Source organism: Balaenoptera borealis (genome assembly GCF_965194805.1).
Source record: "Balaenoptera borealis genome assembly, chromosome: 21".
Taxonomy (NCBI): Eukaryota; Metazoa; Chordata; class Mammalia; order Artiodactyla; family Balaenopteridae; genus Balaenoptera; species Balaenoptera borealis.
This window is the reverse complement of record NC_138880.1, coordinates 5,949,750-5,971,843: the sequence shown is the minus strand read 5'-3', so window position 1 is coordinate 5,971,843 and position 22,094 is coordinate 5,949,750. Positions and strand designations below refer to the sequence as shown.

The window sequence follows — 22,094 nt, the reverse complement described above, 5'->3', positions numbered from 1 at the left end:
ATGATATACTTAATGTCTCATGTATAGTCTTAGTGACATATTAAGAAGTAAAAGGAAAATACTCTTAACATATTAAAAGAAAACTGTCACAAATCATTAAAAGGATAGTCACTTCAACAGAAAAAAATTAGCAAAGATGCAAATAGGCAATTCACAAAATAAGAAATGCAAACAGCCAACAAAACTAAGAGATGCTCATTGTTATAGTAATAAAAATTATATTGCAAGCACCAATAGAATAACTGCTTCAGGCAAGGATCATCAATGCATGCTTAAACCATGAGGTGAAACACTGGTGGGGAACTGGATATTTATGCGATACAAAATCATCACTCCACATATTACTTGATAGTTGCAGTGGGAAAGACCTAACTTTACAAGAGCAAGATCTGGTCATTGCCACTTAGTAACAGTAATAATAAGACAATCCAGAATTATGTGCCTCCTTGACATCATCTACCACTTACGAAGTATTCAAATACTTATGAAGTATTCAAAATGTTTAACCTGAATCTAATTAAGACTTTAGATTTAACTTCTGATGTATAGAAAATTCAGGGAATAAAGACACAAGTTAAGCAATGTTGAGAAGAAACTACCAAACAAATCCAGAACATGGGTCACCCTAAAAGACCACTGGCCCAGTCATTTCCTCAGGTCACTGTCATTGAAAAAAAATAAATAAATAAACTGAAGAAGAATATTTTAGATTAAAAGTGACTTAAGTGGGGCTTCCCTGGTGGCACAGTGGTTAAGAATCTGCCTGCCAATGCAGGGAACACAGGTTCGAGTCCTGGTCCGGGAAGATCCCACATGCTGCTGAGCAACTAAGTTGGTGCACCACAACTACTGAGCCTGCGCTCTACAGCCCGCGAGCCACAACTACTGAGCCCATGTGCCTAGAGCCCGTGCTCCGCAACAAGAGAAGCCACCTCAATGAGAAGCCCGCGCACCGCAACTAAGAGTAGCCCCCGCTCACCGCAACTAGAGAAAGCCCGCTCACAGCAACGAAGACCCAATGCAGCCAAAAATAAAATTAATTAATTTTTTTTTAAAAAGTGCCTTAAGTGACATGACAACTAAATGCAATGTGTGAACCTCGGTTGAGTCCTGATGTGGAAAAAAAAAAACAGCTATGAAAGACAATTTGAGGACATGGACAATTGGAGAAATGTAAATATTGACCAGGGATTACATGACATTAGGAAACTCTTAATTTTGTTAGGTATGATAACAGTATTGAGAACGGGCTTATATGTTGGAGATGAATACTCAAGAATTTAGGAGTGATGCATCATAATGCTGATAATTTACTTAAAAATGGTTCAGCAAAATCTAGACAAGGTAAATATGATAAAATATTAACAATGTTTTAATCTAGGATATATGTGTGTTCATCATACTATTCTTTCTACTTCTCTGTGTATTTAAAACTTTTCATTTAAAAAGTTTAACAAACTATTGAGTGTTAAGAATGGCTCAAGGATGTATTTGTACAATACAACATGGGGAATATAGCCAATATTTTGCAATAAATGTAAATGGAAAGGAACCCTTAAAAATTGTATAAAAATATAAAAAATGTAAATAAATAAATAGTTTAAAAAAGACAACACCATCTATGTTCTGAAAGAGAGGACAGCTCTTTTGGTGAAATGGAACAAGACAATGTGCACAGCAGGGGGTGGGAGTCGGGTGGGGACTAGGAGTGTATATGTGCATAATGAACTCTGGAAAGGCAGACAAGAGGCTCAAAGACACACTTGAAGAGCAGGGTGGGAAGAGGGAAAAAGAGAGTAAGAGTGGAAACCACATTTTCTCTGTATCCCTTTAAACATTTTTGAAAAACAACAACAAGAAATTAAATAAGTATTTACAAATTCATTCAAAGCAAGAATGAAATATCTATTTGATGTAACAAATTGGAAAAGTATTTCTTAAGACAATACTCTGACATTGATGAGGGGGTAGTGGAAGTATAAATCAGTCAAACGTTTTGAAGGCCAATTTAGAAGCATCTATGAAGAGCCTTTAAAACTATCTTCCATTTTCTTTTGAGAAAAATCTACTAAAGAAACAATCAGAGACATAAATACTTAAAATGTATTTATCACAGCCTTGTTTAAAAAAACAAATTACTGGAAACAACTTACATTTCTAACATAAGGAAATGGTTAAAAGAAGCTGGGTAAATCCTATAAATGCCCTTAATAGAGTGGAAAGTAAATACATCAACTTATAAAACAGTATAAATCATACTATGCAATTTTGTTTATACACACAGATGTGGGTCTCTGAGTACACATATGTGTATGTATACATGTGTATGATACATATTTATATGCTTATGAATACACATGAGAAGGAAATAACAATAAAAATTTAACAGTATCTCTGGATGACAGGACCATATGTGACCAGTTTCTTGAGACTTTTCTAGATTTTATGCATTTTCTATGATGGGGATGATTATAAAGAGGGTGATGATGATGATGATGGTAAGTCCTACAATGAACCAGGTACTCTTCTTAGTATTAACATCCACCAACTCATTCAGTCTTTAAAACAACACTTAGAAATAGGTACCATTATTAGTCCCATTTTACAGAAGAGAAAAATGAAGTATGTAAGCGAAGTAACTTGTCCAAAGTCTCAGAGATCTTAAGTGGTTAAAGCAGTATTCAAACCCAGAGTCTAACTTCAAATGTGTATTCCTAATGACTATATTACATTATCCTTATATTACTATTATAGAATGCTTTTCAAATCAGCTACCCAGTAATTTAAGTTTTGTAAATGTAGTTGCTATATTTTCATTAAGATATTCATAAAAGTATGGAAACGGGACCAGGCTAAAGACAAGGATAAGGCATATGTAGCAAGCCCCTTACAGGTCTGCATCAATCCACTTATCCCAAGGTTTAGCTCAGCTCATTCAATTAGTTACACTAATTCCACCCATTAGATATATCATCTGTTCCTTCATTCATTCAACAAACAGTTAATAGGCACTTACTATGACAATGTGCCAGGCACTATGTTAAACACAGAATGGACTTTACAGTGTAGTGACGAGGGTGGTAACCAGATGGTCACTTAAACAAATGAGATGTTTTATGAGACAAATACTACAAAAAAAATTCCGAAGTATTAAATTTGGTAGTAATGAAAGGATCAGTTCTTCCAGAAGACATAACAATCCTAAACGTGTATGCACCTAATAACATAAGCACTGAAGAACACACTTCAAAACACATACAGCAAAAATTTATAGAACTAAAAGAAATAGACAACGTCATAATCACAGCTGGGGATTTTAACACACCTCTCTCAGAAACTGAAGGGTAAACAGATAAACACACACACACCCAAAATATACAAGATTTGAACAAGACCATTAATTAACTTGACATTTATAGAATAATATATCCAACAACTGCAAGATACACTTTTCTTTTTAATTGAACATGGAACATTCACCAAAATAGACCATATGCTGGACACTAATTCACATCTCAATAAATTGAAAAGAACTGAAATCACAGAGAGTATGTTCTCAATGGAATTAAACTAGAAATCAAAAACAAACAGATAACCAGAATATTCCCAAATATTTGGAAATTAGCAATACACTTTTAATAACACATGAGCCAAAGGAGAAATCACAGTGTAACTTAGAAAATATTATGAACTGAACAATAAGGAAAATACAACACATCAAATTCAATGAAGGAGAAACATACAATTTTTTAACCAGTTCATCCTTCCTTCAACTTTCAAACTGCTACTTTTCTCATTTTGATTTAGTCTAATTATGTTACCCAAGATGGGTCCAGTTCCTCCAAGTGCAGGACAGAGCCCTCCTTGGTCTTTTCTAAACACCATAAAAGAATCTTGAAAATGCTGTGCCTATAACTGGTTTTGTATCTGACCTTGCCTTTATCTGGAAAATTACCTATTACACTATCTATTGGACTGGCCAAAAAGTTCATTCGGTCAGTGAATATGTTGTTCAATAAAGTTCTTCATGAAAATTTAAAATGTGTCTTGTGTTTTTACTTAAAACCGAACGAACTTTTTGGCCGACCCAATATCTTTTCTAAGGCAGTATCGTTTTTAAGTGATTATTCTTGCTAAGGCAATGGTTTGGACATAACCTTCCCGTGCAATTTAAATATACTAAAAATTTACTAAGAATAATAGTTTGACTTCCCCAGAAAAAGAGTGCTATATAAATGCAAGAGAACTTATATCTACAACTAGTTTTGAGACTGTACAAGGTAGTCAAAACAGTTATGTTCATACCCTCTTTTGAAATGCTTTCTTGTTTTTCTAACTTCCTTCAACCTACTCTGTTTTATATATCAAGAAAGGTATATTCTAAATATTCTGTGAAATATACTTTATGTGGATAACTAATTTGTAAAGAATTAGAACAACATAATTTGGCTAACATTAAAAAAATAAAAGCACACAGCATTAAGAACATCTATAAGAGGGACATCTGACCCTGTTAAGGAAGTTGAGGAAGTCTTTCTTAGAGAAGTTATACTTAAAATGGCAGAGAGGAGAGCATGCCAGGCAGAAGGAACAGCACGTGCCAAGGCCCTGTGGCAGAGGACGACATGTAGACCAGTAGAGCTGAAGTATTTCACATTTAATGGCTCAGTAGCGAAAGATGAGCCTACAAATAAATACATTAAAGGAGCATCCGGAAACAGAAAAAAATACTAGGAGAACATTCTACACAAAAGCCAAGGAAAGGGGTGTCTTCAAGGAGAAAATGGTCAACATAGTTGAATGCTACTGAGAGGTCCAGAAGCATGAAGACCTAAAGATGTCTGTTGGATTTCGGAACACGGAGGTCACGGTTATTATTTCTTCTTAGTAAGCACTGTTTTACCTCAGTTGCTTAGCCTAATTTGCAGAGTAGGAGGTGAAGTGAGTAGAAGAGAAGCACAGTATTATAGAATAATTCCAATTATGCAAAATGTTAGTGTGTGTAGGTATATATAGTGCACAGAAACAACAAAAAAAGGGAAGACATACACTGAAATTAGTGAATACATACAGACAGAGATTATGGATGACTTTTGTTTATATTTTTGTAATAATACTAATTTTTTTACAATGTGCAAATGTTATAGAAACAAAAAAGGCTTTTAATTTGTCACTTTCAAATTATATGGAGCCAGAAGAAAATGATGAAGTCCAGAATTAATTCTTCAGATACCTTTACGTATGGATTTAGCAGCATAATCTTTTAATGAAAGGAAGAGGGAGAAGAGTGTTTATTTGGGCTTCTTATTGTAGAACAGGATAAACAAAAGTAACATTCTAAAAATCATTATATTTTAGACAGATAATGTCAAAAGGTATGAATAATTTTACCCTTCCTATTCAGAATCTCTCTAAAGTCATGTGTTACAAAATTGTAAGTTTGAAAAGTTAGATGTCTAAGGGGGAGAAAGTCGGCAGTCACAAGGAGCTGTAAAAGATACTAAAGATGACTGATCTTATAATCTTTCATATTCTTTTATACTCTCGCCTCCACTTACCCAGTGGCACACTTCTTGTATTCATTGCCAGAGAAACCACAATTGCCAAATCTGTCACCTTTGGAATTCACATCAATGAAACAATCCCTTGGAGCAGCCTTGGCTTCTGCAACATCAAAAAAAATTTTTTTTCTACACCTGAAACTAACACAACATTGTAAATCAACTATACTCCAATAAAATCAAAATTAAAAAAAAATTTTTTTAAGTTATGGCAATTTAATTCAGAAATAAAAGTATTCCCTATGACAGTCCACACGCCTGGATAAACTGCCTCAACACCTCTGAAAAGGTTTCAGGACCTACAGATAAAACATTTTGTTCCACATTTTATAATTAACAACAAAATGTGAAAATAAAGCTTAGACGGTACTTGAAAGTTAGCCTGGACTCGAGCACTCAAGTCCTCAAAGAAGTGTCATTAAACAAGATGAAATTATTAACCATGATGAAATTAAAAACCATGCACAGTATGGTAGCACTTTCAGCATATTAATTCTCATTGCTCTCAAACACAGGTCTACTGCACCCCTGGTTAGATCAGCCTGGGAGGGCTGGTGAAAACACTTCCAGGTATTATTTTTTTTAACTTACCATATATGGATGCTTAATTTAGGTATTAATTACATTGACAAATAGCCATGACAGCTAATAAAGTATCAATCCACTCTTGTTTTCTTACATTTTATATATGTACCACTTAATGTTTGATTTTTCCACTTAATTATATATTCCTAAAAATATTTTATTTGGAAATATTTTGAAGCCATTTTGGCAGTACATTCTATCTAATAATGGAAATTCATGTGTCTGTCTTACACACCTGATACTACGTTGTTCAGTTTACAAGAAAATGGATATGCGGTGAAAGGAGTTGGAAGAAAAAAGAGGTGGAGGATCAAGTAATCTGAAAATGGATGCAGAATACTTGCACAGGATAAACGTCACATGGCAATAACTCTAGCAAAGCACATGCTCACACTCACATTTATATTAGGAAAAAGTGACTAAATTAATAACAAGCCCTCCCCAGTAACGTGGTTCCTTCGGTCGTCCTAGACTTTTTTGCAGGCCTCTACAAAGATAATATACTTGCTAAATAATAGCATTTGCTTCTCTAAAATGCCTATCTGTAAGTACTTTTTTGGTCTGCAGTAACCTGTCCATTTCTGCAAAATATATCAGAAGTTCACAGATCTCTACCACTGTATCCCATGACCTGACTAACATAAATGAAGTCCCATTTCATGCTTAGTCTTCTCTCCTCCGACCCTATCAGATCAAGGTTCCCATGATCCCCCTCCTTGGGTTTGATTAATTTGCTAGAGTGGCTCACAGAACTCAGAGAAACATTTTACTCACTAGATTACTGGTGTATTATCAAAGAATATAACTCAGGAACAGCCAGGTGGAAGAGATGCATAGGGCAAGGTATAGAGACAGGGGCTTGGAGGTTCCAGGCCCTGCCAAGTGTGACACTCTCCCTGCATCTCCACTTGTTCACCAAGCCAGAAGCTCTCGAAACCCTGTCCTTTTGGGTTTTCATGGAGGCTTCATTACATAGGCATGATTGATTAAATCACTGGCCACTTGTGAGTACGCAATCTCCAGTCCCAGAGGTGAGGGAACTGAAAGTTCCAACTAATCACAGGGTTAGTTCCCTGGCAACCAGCCCCATCCTTAAGTCACTGAGGGGCTTTCCAAAAGTCACTGCATTGACATAACAAAAGACACTTTTACAGTTCTCATTACTTGGGAAATTCCAAGGGTTTTAGGAGCTAATGCCAGGAACTGGACAAAGACCAATTTTTTTTGGTTTGTTATAAATTACAACATCACAACAGTCAACACTGCTCTACCTAAAATTATAATTAATCCATATTAAGAGGATGGAGAATGAAAAATGAGCATGAGTAGGATGAGAGCTGACAAGTGTTGAAAGAAGAGAAGGTAAGAAATTAAATTCTCATCCTCCGCAGTGAAAAATTAACAGTTAATACCTAGAATGGAAAAATCGAAAAGTAGCATTACCAAGAAATTATCTAAAGACCTGGAGCAAATAACAAAGTAATCAGCTAGAAATCAGCAAGAAAAGGTAAAAATGGTTGCCTTAAGGGATGGGGCTATTATGTGGAGGCACACTTTACTTTTTCATAAAATCTTGTGAATGATTTGGCTCTTTACTGTATGTATAACTTTGATAAAAGTGAAATATTTAAAAAGAGACACAATAAAAAATATAATAGAATACTTTAATGCTCTATGATCTAAATATAGCAATACAGATGGATTGCAAAAACATTTTGAGTGAACAACTAAAATAGAAGACCCATATGTATGTCCCCATACTATTTACATGAATTTATTAAATCTAGAATACAATACTGTGCATATATATGTATACATATAATGTTAATATACACAGGATAGAGAGGTGAGAAAGTATTATAAAAACAAAAATCACCAACTGAACTTGGACACATCAAATTCATGACCATGATTGCCTACAGAGAAGGAAAGAGGGAGACATGATAGGAGAGAGGAAATGGGAGAACTTCAATTTTAGCAATAATGTTTGTTTTCCATTTTTAACAAAAACTAAAACAAAAAAATAAAATCAAAGCAATCAATATAAATAAAATATCTTACTTGAGCCAAAGATGACTTGACACTGAGCATCATAATATTGGCACATGCCATTGTAACAATAGGCTTTGTTATTCTGGCAAGGATAGCCATTCTGAATAAAAACATCTGGCTGACAGAACTGAGAAGAACCGTTGCAATATTCTGGAACATCACATTCATTGGTTTTTCCTCGGCACAAAGTACCTCCTGGAAGGAACTAGGGTAATAGGATTGAAATTGAACAGGAATATCAGGAAAATTCCCACAAATTAATCAAATTGGAAACCACAGTATTTATATCTATAAAAAGTTCTAACAAAAACAAAAGATTAAATAACCCAATAGAAAAATGAACAAAGGCCCATAATAGGCTATTCATAAAAGTCATGAAACATGGAAAATGAAAAAGCATAGCCTCATTGATAACCAAAAGAAATGCAAATTAAACTAAGATATAAAAGCACTTTACACCTATCAAACTAACCTGGATCGTAACACTGGCTAGCAACCAATGTTAGTACGAGGAAACAAAAATAGTGCTTACATGATGTAATCAATACTGTACACTGTACAGTAATCAGTGTATTGATTATACTGGCAATTACAGACTGGCACATTTGTAGAAGGTATATAAAATGTGTCTCAAAAATTTTCATATGCATACTCTGTCCAACAATTCCACTTATAAGCAAATATTGGAAGCTATCTAAATGTCCATCATTAGTAGACCAGATAAAGAAATTATGGTACAGCCATACAAAGGAATACTAACTATATAACCTTGTAGAACTACCTGAATGGAAGAAAATCCATGGTATCTTACTGAAAAAAGTACATAGTAAAAATATGTACACCCATGTTTACCCACTTTCACACAAACACACCTACACACACACTCATACTCACATTTACATAGGAAAAAGTGACTAATAACAGATTATCAAACAATGGCTACCTGAAAAGGGTAAAATGATAGAGGGTCTTTCAGTGTCTACTTTCTATTGTTGAATTTTTAATGAAAAACATAGACCACTCTTAAATCAGAAAAATAAAATGTTTTTACTTAAGAAAAAAAATCTCTTTAGACCACTTGTCATAAAAGAACATGACACAAAACGGCAAACAAGTGTCATAAAACTTTTCATGTAATCAGGTAATAAAAATAGTACTCTCTTACAGATCAGAGAAAACCAATTTTGATATATGCATATTTTTCCTTTTTCTATTTTTTCCAAATAGGGAGGAATCCCCTACCCAACAGTCTTGACAACAGTCGCCATATGCACATTCAGCAGATGATTTAAGTTTACAAGTACTTCCTTCACAACAAGGGTCCAATTCACATTCCTGTGAAGAGAAAATGACTGTCAATAAAGAAATAAATTATTGTCATCAATATGCATTAATAAAATTCTTATCTTAGACCTATGCTTTCTTCTAACCTGGCTGTAACAGTTACTCTCTGGAAACAGTCCCTTACTATCCTTCTGGATTTATCAGCGACTCTTTAGCTATTATCTACGTCTCAACATATTTCAAAGGACTGAAATCACAGAAAATATGTGTCTTAGTCTGCTGGGATTGCCAGAACAAGATACCATAGACTAATGACTTAAACAAAAGAAATTTATTACGTCAGCTCTGAAGGCTAGAGGCCCAAGATCAAAGTTCCAGCCAATACAGTTTCTGGCGCAGACTCTCTTCCTTGGCTTGTAGACAGCTGCCTTCTTGCTGTGTGCTCACATGGCCTTTCTTCAGAGCATGTGTTCAGAGAGAAAGCAAGCAAACTCTCCAGTGTCTCTTTTTTATGAGGACTCTAATCCTATCAGATCAAGGCCCACCCTTATGACCTCATTTAACCCTAATTACTTTCCTAGAGGTCCCTTCTCCAAATACAGACATACTTGGGATTAGGGCTTCAACATATGAATTTGGGGGACACAAACATTCAGTTTATAACAGTGTGTTTAATGATCACAGGAAATTAAGCATCCATAAATGCACTTCTCTTCATGCTCAGGGTCTGACTTCTCTGTTGGGTGGATTTCCACCCATGTGGACATTCTTTTTATCTTGCTTGGCTTCTCTCACCCCACTTTGGCCCACCATGGCTCCCTACCCCTGCCCCGAACCTTCCACCCAGTGACATCTACTCTCCTATGTTCCAACTAATGTCTTCAGGTATGAATTGTTTGAGAAGGGAAGGAGAAAGGAGAGGGGGAAAGAAGAAGATAGGAGAAAGGAGGAGGAGGAGAGAAGGGAGCAGGGGAAATAAGCTTTAATTTTTGAAGAATATTTATTTTCCTATGTTGCAGAATTCTAGGTTGACGGTTTCTTCCTTTCAGAACTATAAATCTGCTGTTCTACTGTCTTCTGCTCCCAAAATCAGCTGCCATTTATACATTTGTTCCCCATTTTCTTCTGACTTCTTGCATTATTTTCTGCTTATCTCAGCACTTTGATTACAATGTGCCTACAATCACTCTTAGTAATGATTCTGATTTGGCTTTACTTAGTGTTTTAGAATTGTAACTTAACATTTTCTGTTAAATATGGGACATTTTCAGCCATTATTTCTTTGAATACTTTTCCCATCTCGTTCTCACTCTCCTCTTGGGATTTCACTTATAATTACATTAGGCTCTTTGATATTGCCTACATGTCCCTGATGCTCTGTTCATTTTTCTTTAATCTTTCTTCTTTTTTCTTTAGATTGGATTATTTCTTTTGTTCTACTTCATGTTCATTGACTCTTTTTCTGCCATCTTAGTCTGCTATTAATTCTGCCCAGGGAATCTTTCATTTATTAGACTTTTTAGTTCTATAATTTCCATTTGGTTCTTTATTATACATTTCTCTGCTGAGATTCTTCATATGTTTACTCATGAAGACCATATTTTTCTTTAATTCTCTGATGATAAAGAGTGGACTATAATTCATGGCAGTTTTATTCATAATAGCAAAATGCATAATAGCAAAACAACCTAGATATCCTTTAAGGGGTGAATGGTTAAACAAACTTCAGATAGGCCCTTTGAGCTGGTGGAAATACCAACCTAAACATTATTCCAAATCTCTGAAGTAATATCCATACAATGGACAGTTACTCACTAATAAAAAATAAAAAAAATATTAACACATGCAACAACCTAGACTGACCTCAAAGGCATTACGCTTAGTGAAAAAAAGTCAGTCTCAAAAGGTTATATGTTGTATGATTCCATTTATTATTATTATTTTTAAAGATTTATTTATTTTTGGCTGTGTCGGGTCTTAGTTGCGGCACGTGGGATCTTCATTGAGGCATGTGGGATCTTTTGTTGCGTGTGCAAGCTCTTCATTGCAACTCTTGAGCTTCTCTCTAGTTGTGGCGTGCGGGTTTTCTCTTCTCTAGTTGTGGCTCCAGCCACGTGGGCTCTGTAGTTTGCAGCACACGGGCTCTCTAGTTGAGGCGCATGAGCTCATTGTTTGTGGCGCGCGGACTTAGTTGCCCCAAGGCATGTGGGATCTGAGTTCCCCGACTAGGGATCGAACCTGCGTCTCCTGCATTGTAAGGCAGATTCTTTACCACTGGACCACCAGGGAAGTCCCTCCATTTATTATTATTTCTTTTAAGTCTTTATTGAATTTGTTACAACACTGCTTCTGTTTTATGCTTTGGTTTTTTGGCCCGAGGCATGTGGAATCTTAACTCCCTGACCAGGGATTGAACCCACACCCCCTTCATTGGAAGGCAAAGTCCTAACCACTGGACCACCAGGGAAGTCCCTCTATTTATTATTGAAATGGCAAACATTATTGAACTGGCAAAACCACCGATGGAAGCCAGGGGCAGGGATAAGGGCTGGAGTCAGGGTGGGTGTGATTACGACAAGGTAGCAGGAGGGTGTTCTTTTGTGGTGATGGAACAGTTCTGTATTTTAATTGAGGTGGTGGTTACATAAATCTATATATGGGATAAAACTGCATAAAAGTTCACACGCACAAACGAATGCAGGTTAAAATGGAAAAGCTGAATAAAGTCTGTAATCTAGTTAACATACCAACGTCAGTGTCCTGGTTTTTATACTGCACTATCACTATATAATTTGTCACCCTTTGGGGGAAACTGGGCGAAAAATACATAGGACTCTTTGGACTGTTTTTGCAACAGTCTGTCCGTTTATAATTATTTCATAATAAAAATCTGAAACTTTGAAAAATTATCTATACCTTGCACCGTACAAAAAATTAAGTCAAAATGGATCATAAACCTAAATGTAAAACCTAAAACGATGGACTTCCCTGGTGGCACAGTGGTTAAGAATCCACACCTGCCAATGCAGGGGACACGGGTTCCATCCCTGGTCCGGGAAGATCCCACATGCCGTGGAGCAACTAAGCCCGTGCGCCACAACTACTGAGCCTGTGCTCTAGAGCCGGTGAGCCACAACTACTGAGCCCACGTGCCACAACTAGTGAAGCCTGCGTGCCTGGAGCCTGTGCTCCGCAACAAGAGAAGACACCGCAATGAGAAGACTGCGCACCGCAACAAAGAGTAGCCCCCCCTCGCCACAACTAGAGAAAGCCTGTGTGCAGCAACAAAGACCTAATGCAACCAAAAGTCAATAAATAAAATATAAATACATTTATTTTTTTAAAAAACCTAAAATGATAAAGCTTCTAGGAGAAAACATTTGCAATCTTGGACTAGGCAAAGATTTCTTAGATGTAACACCAAAAGCACAAAAACATATGTTTCACATATGCAAACAGGTATCAAAACCTAACTTGTATGCATTAAACGGGTGCAGTTCATTGTTGACAAGTGTTTATAATTGCCTGTTTCTTACCCTTTGCTTTGTCTTGACCAAACTTTAGTGAGCCTTCTCTCTTTCCTATAGGCCCTTGAACTCTGCTTGTCTCCACAAAAAAAAAAGGGTACAAGTATCCCCACCCCTTCCCAGCTTCTCCTGGCAATCAGCTGACCAAAAGACAACTTCCTATCAGACCTCACTGGCTATTCTCCCCTGCTTATCCAGCTTCCCCATAAAAGATTCTGCTTATCTCTGTTTGCTCCCACATTTACCCTATAAAAGAAAAACCTTTTTGTTTGATTTTGAGATGCTTCCAGATGTCTGAGATCAGCATGTTCTCCCTACTACAATAGTCTTTCTTCTGGATAAAGCCTTTTCTTATCTAAGTCTGAATTTGGGGTGGTTTTTTTTGACATTGTATTCAATTATACTTCAATACAGCTGTTAATTTTTTTTCACAGCTACTGTGCAAGACAGACAGATGGCTTCATAAAAGAAAAGAGAATCCGGAAATAGACTATGTATACAGGAATTTTATTTATGGTGAAAGTACCATTTTAAATGGTTTTGCAACAACTGACAATTAATGGGTAAAAGTTAATTCTCTAGCTCACTCCACATGACCCCCCCCCCCACCAATTACAGAGCTAATACAAAAAACTGTAAGTACAAAAATGCTAGAAAAAATTATAGAGGGGCTATATGATGATAATCTTGAAACAGGAGTAAAACTTGTACCTTGCTCAGTTACAAAACTATGGGGGACACCAAATGCCATGACATACTGTTGGTAAAAGTGCAAACTGACACAGCCTTTTTGTAGGAAATTTGGTAGTCTCTAATAAAATTAAAAACACACATACTTTGCAATTCAATAATTCTACCTTTAGGTAATTATCTTAGAGAAATACTTGTATATGTAGGTATGCACACACACACACATACATGGAGCATATACAAGGATGTACTGTTTGCAACAGAAAAATACACTACAGTGAGTAAATGTCCTTTAACGAGAGTATGGTGAAATAAATCACAGTACATCCTTATACTGAAATACTAATCAGCAGATTAATGGATTATGTGTAAATAACATAATGACACGGAAAAAATCTCCAGGATATATTAATAGAAAAAAAAACTCTGCATGCAATGTATTAAGTCAGATTTCATTTATGTAAAAAAATAAAATCCTAAAACAAACCCAACTATGGTACAAATGTACATACTGTATATAGGTATATAAATGCATAGAATAAAATCTATAAAGAAACACACTAAACTTATAAGAATGATTACCACTGCAGAAGGAAGTGAAAAAATGTATGGGAGAAATAAAGGGGAATTTTGCTTGTGCTTGCTGTTTGAAACTTTTATACCAAGAACAACACCTGTGATATTTGAGGGGGAAGAGGTACTTTTTTCAAGAGTAATTTGTAGTGCAAAAGCTCGAGAAGCGGGGCTTCCCTGGTGGTGCAGTGGTTGAGAGTTTGCCTGCCAATGCAGGGGACACGGGTTCGAGCCCTGGTCTGGGAAGATCCCACGTGCCACGGAGCAGCTGGGTCCGTGAGCCACAACTACTGAGCCTGCGCGTCTGGAGCCTGTGCTCCGCAACAAGAGAGGCCGCGATAGTGAGAGGCCCGCGCACCGCGATGAAGAGTGGCCCCTGCTTGCCACAACTAGAGAAAGCCCTCAAACAGAAACGAAGACCCAACACAGCCATAAATAAATAAACAAATACTTTAAAATAAAAAAAGCTAGAGAAGCAAATATAGACTATTTCAATTAGTTCGATAATGAAGTAAACAGTCAGGAGAAATCAAAACATATATAATAGTTTAGGAGAATGCCTGGAAAGAAGAGCTTGGTCATCCTAACAGTATAACATTAATTTAGAGATTAACCATAACCTCATTAGGCTTTATTTTCCTCATTTGAAAATGAGAATATAAAGAAATATCAATCTCCTAGAGTTATTGTGAGGATCATACCATGGAAAACATTTAGCAGAGGCTGCTGACATGCAGCAATAGTGCAATGAAGGCCCATGACAATTTCATCATAAAATACATACTGCCTGGGAATTCCCTGGTGGTCCAGTGGGTAGGACTCTGTGCTCTCACTGCCGAGGGCCCAGGTTCGACCCTTGGTTGGGAAACTAAGATCTCACAAGCCAAGCGGCGTGCCCCTCCCCCCAGAAAACAAAAACAAAAACAAAAACAAAAAAACATACTGTCTTTCTAGAATGTAAAGCCTTCTGGCAAAAGCCAGGGATGTGTGGTCAGGTAAGGGAGAAGAAGCAGCACTTGTGGAAAAGATTGAGAATATAGTAAAGTTTACATACAATTGAACCAATTTCTTTAAAATTTAAATTTAATTTTTTTTAATTTTTGAAATTTAATTAAAATTTTTTTTCCTCCTAAGCCTTGTCTAGGAAGTCTTAAGTAGGCCATTTTGAGAGGAGAATGGCTGAGATATAGAAGAATAATAATAAAGATGGGCACAGACTTATGGCAGTAAGTGTGGGTAACAGGTGTGAGAAAGCCAGAGAGTGGTAGGTGAACTGAAGCTTACTAAAGGGAGGATGTTAATTTGAGTAGCAAGAACTTTGTTAACGAAGAACTTGGACAATGGGCCAGCTTCAATTTACTATTAAAATGAGGTCAACTGAATAAATGTTTCTGCAATGGCAGTGCCAGAATAGTAAAAGCTTATAAGTAAAGAGCCAAGAGAAAAACTGATTCGTTCTTTAAAATAAATAAATGACTCAGTAACCATAACAGAAATGGTAGACGGTAGCAAAAAAACAGAAGAATAAACATGGCGCTTTCCTGGACACCAAAACAGATGACACCATTGGTTATGTTCTAGGAATGAGGGGATGATCAACCCCAGGAACATATCCCCACAAGCAAAATACCAATCCTCATTTTGCCACTAAATTTTACTTTAGCTCCTATGCTAGAGTTGCCCAAACTGAGCTATTTTATTTTTTTGCAAATCCCAAGGTAACTTCGCAAAGCAAACATCACACATTAAACTGACCTTTGGAGTACCACAGTCACACTCTTCCCCAGGGTCCACCAATTTATTACCACAGAAAGGAGCGCTGTAAGCTTCGTCAGGCTTTGGAATATTAAGAAGGCAGTTTCCACCTTTATTTAAAGTTAACTTCTCAAAGTCTTCTGCACTGCAAGTGCTGAAGTTTCTGGAACCTCTGTAATAAACATGAAGAAAAAGATCTTAAGTCATAGCAATTACTCACTTTGAAAATCTTAAGTCATGTCTTCAACCATCAAGAAGTGAACATTTAAAGTGACAGAGGAAGTTCCCTGGCTGTCCAGTGGTTAAGACTCCGCGCTTTCCCTACCAAGGGTCCAGGTTCAGTCTCCGGTCGGGGAACAAAGATCCTGCAAGCTGCGAGACATGGTGAAAAAAATAAAAAATAAAATGGCAAAAAATAAAAAATAAAATGGCAGAAGATACAGAAAATATTCACAGAATCATAAATCTCAGCATCAGAAGAGACCTCAAAAATTATCTAGTCCTCTCTAGAATTAAGTTTTATTTGTCTTCCATAGTAAAGGTTCTTCAAATATGTGAAGCGAGCTCTGTTTCCCCAACCTCTTTTCACTCTGCTGAATGACATTCCTGCGCTCCCTTCACTAACGCTTACTAGGAGCTATGTGACAATAATGTGAATCCAGCGACGATGCCCGCACGATAGCTACCGAGAAGCAGCATGCACAGGGCAGAATTTCAGCTACAGTTTGAGGTTTAAATGCCTCTGATGGTAATTTCTAAGAACTGTAGTTAATACTCTGAAGGCTAGATAGGCTTCTAGAAACGGTCCAACTTGAACTGTCTATGTGCTATTTATACGAACACAATTTTGATGTGTTTCTATGTGTTGCTGGGTTGTTTTTAGTTATTGTTTTACTCAATAACGATATTTTTAGATAGTCCCACTGGCTATGTTCACTTTTGAAGACTAGCGGGAGACACACTCAACTATAAAACAAGAACCTTTGAGAAATCCAAGTCACATTAAAATTTTATTGGGGACATTTGGTGCCCTGAAAGAATCTCTTTTTTATCAGTTTGAGCAAGGGTACCAAAAGTAGCAGTGGGAATGAGAACTGTGTTACGTTACAGTGATTGAGAAAGCATTCCTATTGATTCTGTGTCTTCTGTACATCCAAGGAATCTAAGAAACAGATCCTTTCTGGGAGACTTTGTCCCCTGGGTAAACTCTTCTTCGCTAACCGGCCCAGAGTCTCCCAGGAAGTAGACAGTCCTGGCGCCTGGCTCCTGGCTCTTCGGACTGGAAAGCAGTCACACAGAAAGTAAAGACCTAGCACAAGATTTCCGACAATGACCAAAACACTCGTTTTCCACATTCTTCTTTTTCTTGCTACTCTCTGCTTAGGAATATTGTAAGGAGGAGTCCTTTTGTACAACACTGTTCCTTCAACAAATCTTTGTGGCACATCTATCATGTACAAGGCACTCTTCTTCGTGCAAGGGAGAAAACAGTAAACAAGGCAGACAAAAATCCCCGCCCCTGTGAAGGCAACATTGTACTGAGTGAAACAGACTATAAACATAATGAAGAAATAAATTCAATAGTACATTAGAAGACAAGTGACGTTGGGGAAAAAGATGAGGAGGTGAAGAAGACGACCTCTGCAGGGGGAGGAGCGACTACAGTTTTTCAAAGAGCTGTCAGGACAGGCACTTCAAATACTGAGACAACTGAATCAAAACTGGATTTCTAGGGGAAGATCATTACCGGGAGAACAAACAGTAAGTGCAAAAGCCCGAGGGGAGAAGACTGCCTGTTCAAGGAACAGATAAGGAAGCCAGCACGGCTGGAGTGGAGTGAGACAGTGCGGGATACAGACAGCAAGGTGGGAAGAGGCCACTGCAAGAATCTGACTTTTTACGATGAGTGAAATAAGGAGGGGGGAATGACACGATGGAAAGCGTGAAGCAGGAATGATGTGATCTGATTTATGTTTTAATAAGATCACCATGTTTGCTATGTTAAGCAGGAAGAAGTCCACTCAACAGATGATGACGGACAAACGTGGCAGTGGTGAAAGCAGTAAGAAGCGTTTGGATCATTTATGTGGTTTAGAGAAATAGACATTAAGGCAAAGAATGTGAGAAAAGAGAAGTCAAGGGTGACTGAGATTTTTGTCCTGAGCTACTAGAAGGAAGGCGCTATCATTAATTATCACGGGAAGATGGGGGCAGAGCAGGTTTTAGGAAAGGCAACAAGAGTTTGAGTCTAAGGACCTCAAGTAGAAATGTCAAACTAGAGCATGTGATAATTATCTGATAAACAAGGAGACTTCAATTTAAACGATCGTTTTTTTATTTCCTATTATTGTTCTTTATATGGCTAGTACAGTGCCTACCACACAGTACATATTCAATAATGTTTTCTGTAAGAATATATTAATCAGCTAATAATCACAGGAGTTGTACAGACATATGTGTATATTTCCTACACTTGAGCTCCTAATTTTAATCTACAAAGTTCACCACTTCTGAACAGATTATTTTTGAAATAAGCTTGTTATACAGTCCTTGGAACACATTTTCTCATAGAAACAATGTTTTATATGTGTGATTCTAAAGCAATCTACAAAAAAAAAATCTGTTTCACCCACAATGAAGTTGACTATAGTACTGAAAAGGATAACAAAATCATAACCACTTCTTATGCTGTTTAGTATGTGGAGATAATAACAAACATCCCCAAGTTGGCCTTCACTAACACTGTGGATAATAAAATGAAGATATTCTCTCCCTAGTCATCCTTGGATGTCACCTACAGTAATAAGAAGGATGATCTTTCTCCTGATACTTGGCTTGAATAATAGCAACTAAAGTACCCCTACTCTCTATCACTTCTGGGTACTAAGATATGAATCTAAAGCATCTCCGAATCTCTTTTGTCACATCTAGGTGAGTTTTATAAAACTGATTCAAAAGGACATAGATGGGACTAACAGTGATGGAAATGGTCTACCAGGATATGACCAAAAAAAACCAACTATCATTTAAAACATTCTCTCTACGACTAATCTGGAAATAAGCAGAACACGTTTCCACCACTACCATCCTAATCCCCACAGCCTAGGAATAGGAAGTCCTAAGAAAGAACTCTAAGTGATGACACTTAATTAGATTTTTTTTTTTTTAAAAAAAGAGCACTTTTTTAAAAGCCTCCGATTATGGAGGCTTTCTGATGTACGTGGCATTGAGGGGCAGAATTAAGAAAGCCATTTCTCTAGAAAGGTACCTCCCAGGAAGAGCACCCCTCACACGTCCAGGAATCCAAGAGCTGTGTGTGAGGGGAATACTACCAGGTCCCTCAAATATCTTAAATAATGATAAAAATTATGTTACAAAGTTAGATTATCCACTTTTTAAACAGAACTGGATCCAACTGATTACCTGGAAAAACTCTAGCATCTATATCACTTGCATCTAAAAAAAAAACGGGGCTTCCCTGGTGGCGCAGTGGTTGAGAGTCTGCCTGCCAATGCAGGGGACACGGGTTCCAGCCCTGGTCTGGGAAGATCCCACATGCCACGGAGCAACTGGGCCCGTGAGCCACAATTGCTGAGCCTGCGCGTCTGGAGCCTGTGCTCCGCAGCAAGAGAGGCCGCGATGGTGAGAGGCCCGCGCACCGCGATGAAGAGTGGCCCCCACTTGCCGCAACTGGAGAAAGCCCTCGCACAGAAACGAAGACTCAACACAGTCATAAATAAATAAATAGAAGAACGTGAATTTCTTAAAAAAAAACGCCTAACAGTCAACTAATGTTCATGAAATAGCATATGAAGTAGAAGGTGGGAAATCTGTCCTCAAAAAGAAGATTTAATACGCCAAGGATAACATAATCCTACTTCTCAAATTATTTCTTACCAAAAATTGTTCAAATACAATGTCCAATACTTTATCAAAACATAACATGAAGACACAAGATACTGTGAGAACAACTATAAAAAAATTAAAAGACACTATAAGGGAAAAAAAAAAACAGATATAGTCCCATAAAGTCTCCAAATACTAGAATTATCAAACAATAACCTAAAAAGAGAAAATCTCTGCTTGCTATGGTCAGAGAGAAAAATGAGAAGCTTGAAAATTTTAGCAGGGAACTAAAATCCACAGTTGTAATACAGCAGATTTGATGTGTTTTTCTAAAACACATTCTTTACACATTTAAAATACCCTGAAATTGAGATTCATCTTAAAATTTGTATTAACTTGATAGGCACCATTTTTTCATTCTAAGTGGTATGTTAATAATGGTATCTTATAATCAGTGTCACCTACATTTGCATAAATACAGTGTATTAGTGATCATATTAAACATAAGTAGATTAAATGATTCAATTAAGAGACAAATATTGCCAGGCTGGATTAAAAAAATAAAACCTAAATATAGGTTGTTTAGAAGCATATATCTAAAACACAAGAATAAAGAAAAGTTCAAAGTAAAGGAATAGAAAACATATACTGTCAACATTACCAAAAAAAAAACAAAAACAAAAAACAAATCTGAGACAGCTAAATTAATATCAGACAAAACTGACCACTCAAGCTAATGCAATAAAAAAGGAAATGAAAGACATACAAATCGGGAAGAAAGAAACAAAACTGTCTTTGTTTGCAGATCTCTGCCTGCTGTTGGACTGCTGCAGCTTGTGCCCAGACCCATGCTGAGTGCCCACACCAGCCCCTCTTGTCCCAGCACTGCTCCCCCCCTGCCCAGGGAGAGGGTGCTGGTGCTGGGAAAGGGGACAGCACACACTTAAAGGGAACAGAGCGGGCTCAGACCCGATCCTCAGCGCTTGTGCTCCAGCAACTGGGGACCAAACCCCATGCCCGATATGGCAGTGTTGGTCACTAAGCAGCGGGGAAGTCCCATCACAAACCCAGCTCCAGCTCCAGCCCCTCCATCCCCAGTCCCAACCCCTGCTAAGGTGATAGCTTCCAACACACGTTGAGGAAAGACATGACTTGTGTTCATGTCAAATCCAGCTCTCCCACGAAAATACAAATAACACAATTTTAAAAATGGGCCATACACCACATTAACAAATTGAAGAATAAAAACCATATGATCATCTCTATAGATGCAGAAAAAGCTTTTGATAAAATTCAATATCTGTTTAGGACAAAAACTCTTCAGAAAGTAGGCAGAGAGGGAACATACCTCAACATAATAAAGGTCATATAGGACAAATCCACAGCTAACATCATTCTCAATGGTGAAAAGCTGAAAGCATTTCCTCTAAGATCAGGAATAAGACAAGTATGCCCACTCTCGCAACTTTTATTCAACATAGCTTTGGAAGTCCTAGCCACAGCAGTCAGAGAAGAAGAAGAAATAAAAGGAATTCAAACTGAAAGCGAAGAAGTAAAACTGTCACTGTTTGAAGATGACATGATGCTATACACAGAAAATCCTAAAGACCCTACCGGAAAACTACTAGAGCTCATCAATGAATTCGGTAAAGTTGCAGGATATAAAATTAATGCACAGAAACCTACTGCATTTCTATACACTAACAACAAAATATCAGAAAGTGAAATTAAGGAAACAATCCCATTTACCATCACATCAAAGAATAAAATACCTAGGAATAAACCAACTTAAGGAGGCAAAAGACCTGTACTCCAAAAACTGTAAGACACTGATGAAAGAAATTGAAGTTGACACAAACAGATAGAAAGATATACCATGTTCTTGGATTGGAAGAATCAATATTGTTAAAATGACCATACTATTCAAGGCAATCTACAGATTCAATGCAATCCCTATCAAATTACCAATGGCATATTTCACAGAACTAGGACAAAAAATTTTAAAATTTGTATGGAAACACAAAGACTCTGAATAGCCAAAACAATCTTGAGAAAGAAGAATGGAGCTGAAGGAATCACACTTCCTAACTTCAGACTATATTACAAAGCTACAGTCATCAAAACAGTATGGTACTGACACAAAAACTGAAATATAGATCAATGGAACAGGACAGAAAGCCACAGAAATAAGCCCACACACTTATGGTCAATTAATCTATGA

At 37.1% G+C, this 22,094-nt stretch overlaps 1 protein-coding gene across 2 annotated transcripts in view; it reads right to left on the bottom strand.

Moving 5' to 3' along the window:
• The window catches only part of ADAM9 (ADAM metallopeptidase domain 9), a 103,543-nt gene that overhangs the window by 35,256 nt on the left and 46,193 nt on the right, over positions 1 to 22,094 (bottom strand). For both annotated transcript variants that reach the window (XM_082374756.1, XM_082374757.1), the window contains 4 exons: positions 16,028 to 16,199; positions 9,441 to 9,533; positions 8,208 to 8,403; positions 5,559 to 5,664 (listed from right to left, as the gene is read on the bottom strand). In XM_082374756.1, coding sequence (XP_082230882.1) covers positions 5,559 to 5,664; positions 8,208 to 8,403; positions 9,441 to 9,533; positions 16,028 to 16,199 — 567 coding nt within the window. The remainder of the gene's footprint in view (positions 1 to 5,558; positions 5,665 to 8,207; positions 8,404 to 9,440; positions 9,534 to 16,027; positions 16,200 to 22,094) is intronic.